We start from the raw sequence: 3,688 nt of genomic DNA on the forward strand, positions 1-3,688 counted from the left end.
TTTAGCACCAAAATGGTGTAGTTATCTTCCAGCAAGGGCTAACTGGACCATACTAAGTAGCCAAACATCGACCCCTTGGGAAGGAACCTGATAATCAACCTGAACCTGTGTTCGAATATGCAACTTTTCTGCATAATATGCATCTTTGAATACATGCAGCATGGCGTGCTTTTTCTTAGCATCAGTTTCCATGGTGACTCGTCGATTCGTCGCTCTGTTGAGAATGTCTTGTGTGTTAACCTTGAACATACTCTGTGTTGACTGAACTTACTCCCAGATGTGTTTTTGGAACCACCATATCTCAAGTAATGCTGGCTGCACACTAGAGGATTTTAAGGCCGATTTTAAGCCCGATTTGCATTTCTGAAAGATTGGGGGCGTGGCCCGATTTGAGGCTTGTCACAAATGATTTTTTCTTCTTCGTCCTCTATTGTGTGGTGTCATTACGATTATTTAACTGCTCCTGATCGAGACGGAGTGTCGCCGAACTCAAATCGTAAATATCAAACATGTTTGATATTTCCGAACGAACTTAAATCGTAAATATCAACCATGTTTGAATGAAACTTGGCAGCCATAAAAATGCCAATAAAGCAGAATACATCGCCCATATTCTTTGTTATACTTTGTTTTTCACTGTACAACGATGTAAACTACAAACTATGGCTGTGTATCTAAAACAGTATTGTTAGTAGGACATAAATTGTACTTTAATCTCTACAGCGCGTTTCCGATCATCAAATGACGTCACCTTTATCTTTATAGCGCTTTATACAGTACAGATTCTTTCAAAGATATTAAATAATAATAATATCTCCATGAGATCTAGTGTCACTGTGAAATCATTCCTACAATCATCAAGTGTGTGGTCTCGCGGTCTGCTGGAATCGTCTGGTGTGCGCGTTCAGAGGATTATAAGGCTAACAATCGGTTGAAACTGTCTTCATGTCTGTGGTCTCCCATGGTTTTAAAATCATTTAGGATTTTAAAATTGTCTAGTGTGCAGCCAGCTTAAGCAAGGTTTAGGTTAATCAACTGAGAGTTCAGGGTATATGTGATGGTAAGTTAACCATGCTTTCTGGAATACACCCCAGGATGAAACAATGGCTGTGTTCGAAATGCCATACTATCATACTACTCTTACTATTTCTGCAACGAAAGAAATTTATTTTCAATAAAAATTAAGTAAATATTTGAAAACTGGAAATAAAACGCCTCAATAATACAGTGTTGTGTATGCTTTAGGTAGGTTTTTGTCCCAATAAAGTGGCATTCATCTAATACAATTTATATAGTTTGTCATGTGACAGCACTTAAGCATACTACTCTGAAACATTTATTGCTTATTGTATACTGTTTCACACACTATTCTTTAAAAAAATAGTAGGCAGTATGCACTGTGTACTGGGCAGTAAGCAGTAAGCAAGTATGCCATTTCGAACACAGCCACAATTGTTCGTTAACGGGGAGCCCAGGTGATGCAAATCTGTGTCACTGCTTATCTTTAAAATGCCTGGTTAGACCCGCAAACTGAATGGTAGGACTTGTGGGCAAAATGGGTTCTTCTAGACTTATTATTTTCTTGTATTTGTATCACTCATGGAGTGAAGGTAAGTTAACTTTAGTGTATAAATATAAAAAATGTGTTTCTCTTGTTAACCTTGAGTTTTCTTCTAGTGCTCAGTACTCCAGCTGAACGTGTCTCCCATGTGTCTGATTGGAGTAATGCTGGGCAACTACTGCAAAAACACAAAGGTTTGGTTGTAAATTATCTATGTTCATTAACATGAAGATATACATGTTTGCATGATGATGAAGATGTTTAGCTACCATGTTGTATTAAAATTGAAGAGAACTTACTGTCACTGTTTTATATTGTCATTTCTGTAACTAACAGTTATTCAAATATTCTTTTCAGGACAGACTGAGCATGACAATTATCACTTCCCTCAGAAACCTAGTTCCAGTGCTCATGTGAAGTCAAGTTCGTCTGTTTCCTTGAGAAAACCTACTGCTCTAGTGGAAAGCAGCATTTGGCAATCATCTGTAAAAAAAGCACATCCTAAGGAACCCAGTTCTTCCTTTGCTTCTGAGAAGTCCAGCTCCCTTTCTGTGAAGAAACCCAGTTTTTGTCTCCCATCTGAAAAGTCAAGCTCTAAACCTGATAAACCTAGTGCTCCTAAGCAATTGAGTTCTTTCCACCCCTCTGAGAAGTCTGGCTCTAACCCTGAGAGACCCAAAGCTCCTACTGAACACCGATCTAAGCTAGAGACCCCAAGTTCTCCTCTCCCTGTGAAATCAAGTATTCTCTTCTCGAAGACCAGTTCTAAACCCAAGAAACCTGGAGCTCTGATACTCACTTTTTCACTTCCATCTGAAAAGTCAAGTTCTAAACCTGATAAACCTATTGCTCCTATGCAATTGAGTTCATTCCACCCCTCTGAGAAGTCTGGCTCTAAACTTGAGAGACCAAATGCTCCTACTGAACACCGATCTAAGCTAAAAACCCCAAGTTCTCCTCTCCCTGTGAAATCAAGTATTCTCTTCTCAAAGGTGAGTTCTAAACCTAAGAAACCTGGAGCTCTGATGGGACCCATTTTTTTACTTCCGTCTGAAAAATTCAGCTCTAAACCTGAGAAATCTAGTTCTCATATGCAACAACATTCTAAGCCAGAGACCCCAAGTTCTCTTCTCCCAGTGAAATCAAGCGTTTTCCTAAAGACCAGTCCTAAACCTGTGAAACCTAATTCTTCCCTTCCATCAGAGAAGTCTAGCTCCCTCCCCACTGAGAAACCCAGTTCTAAACCTGAACAACCTAGTGCTCCCACGGAACCCAGTTTCTCATTCCCCACTAGTGCTCCCATTGAACCCAGTTCCTCCCCCCCCCACGGAGAAGTCTAGCTCTCTTCCCACTGAGAAACCCAGTTCTAAAGCCAAACAACCTAGTGCTCTTTTAGCTAGTTTTTCCCATACCATCTTAGAAGCCCAGCATTAAATCTGCAAAACTTGGCATTGTAATGGAATCCAGTTCATCCCTCCCATCCAAGTTGTTTAGCTCTCTTCCCTCTGAGAAACCGTTATAAACCTGAGAAAGCTAGTGATGCTATACAATCCAGTTCTTCCCCCTCTCGTTAGAGTCCAGCATTAAACCTGTAAAAACAAATTTTTAAATGTTGGTCTCTTCCCTCTAAGAACTTGACTTCTAAATGTAAAATACCCAGTTCCCTGACTAGTTTTTCTTTTAACTCTTTGAAAATTCTAGTTTGTATCTGGAATCCAATTCCCCCCCCTGTTCACACAAGTGTTGATTCTGGAAGAACAAGCCTCTCATGTGTTTGTAATTAAATTTGTTTTTGTGTGCCACCATACAAAATAAAATATCAGATTGTTTTCGAATGCTTTGCATTGTGAGTTTTTCTGTGTTAAGGATAGTTAGTTATTGGCTGGTCCTTTTGTGAGTGAAAGGCTTGTCAAAGTGTGTGGAACATGTTTCAGAGCAAAACCAATCCAACTCGCTTCAGATTGGGTTCAGTGACCTTCTGTCTATTCAGGGCTTGATTTAACTCTGAGTACATGCATATAATTGTGACATTTACAGCAAACAGTCAATTATGCAAGACATTGTGAGTGCATGGATTACGTCTCGAATGGAGATTATGAAAAATAAGATTGTCCCCCCCCCCCCCCC

General features: G+C 39.7%; 1 protein-coding gene across 3 annotated transcripts; it reads left to right on the forward strand.

Moving 5' to 3' along the window:
• Window positions 1-1,521: 1,521 nt before the first annotated feature.
• LOC107737940 (zonadhesin-like) lies at window positions 1,522-3,163 on the forward strand. 3 transcript variants are annotated; one of them, XM_016549584.1, is made up of 4 exons: window positions 1,522-1,610; window positions 1,678-1,755; window positions 1,919-2,898; window positions 3,053-3,163. In XM_016549584.1, the coding sequence occupies exons 1-4, from the start codon at window positions 1,535-1,537 to the stop codon at window positions 3,053-3,055; spliced, it is 1,137 nt and encodes a 378-aa protein (XP_016405070.1). In that variant the 5' UTR covers window positions 1,522-1,534; the 3' UTR covers window positions 3,056-3,163. The 3 variants fall into 3 exon arrangements, with proteins under 3 accessions (XP_016405070.1, XP_016405069.1, XP_016405068.1); XM_016549583.1 differs by having other exon boundaries at window positions 1,919-2,853; window positions 2,915-3,163; XM_016549582.1 differs by having other exon boundaries at window positions 1,919-2,840; window positions 2,902-3,163.
• The last annotated feature ends 525 nt before the right edge of the window (window positions 3,164-3,688 follow it).

Source organism: Sinocyclocheilus rhinocerous, unplaced genomic scaffold, assembly GCF_001515625.1.
Source record: "Sinocyclocheilus rhinocerous isolate Xijiao unplaced genomic scaffold, SAMN03320098_v1.1 scaffold404, whole genome shotgun sequence".
Taxonomy (NCBI): domain Eukaryota; kingdom Metazoa; phylum Chordata; class Actinopteri; order Cypriniformes; family Cyprinidae; genus Sinocyclocheilus; species Sinocyclocheilus rhinocerous.

Excerpts from the sequence above, each read along its gene's own strand:
- LOC107737940 (XM_016549583.1), top strand. The coding sequence starts at position 1,535 with ATGGTAGGACTTGTGGGCAAAATGGGTTCTTCTAGACTTATTATTTTC. Across the intron at positions 1,611-1,677 it reads GTATCACTCATGGAGTGAAG|TGCTCAGTACTCCAGCTGAA; the intron begins GTAAGTTAACTT and ends GTTTTCTTCTAG. Across the intron at positions 2,854-2,914 it reads CCAGTTTCTCATTCCCCACT|GAGAAACCCAGTTCTAAAGC; the intron begins AGTGCTCCCATT and ends TCTCTTCCCACT.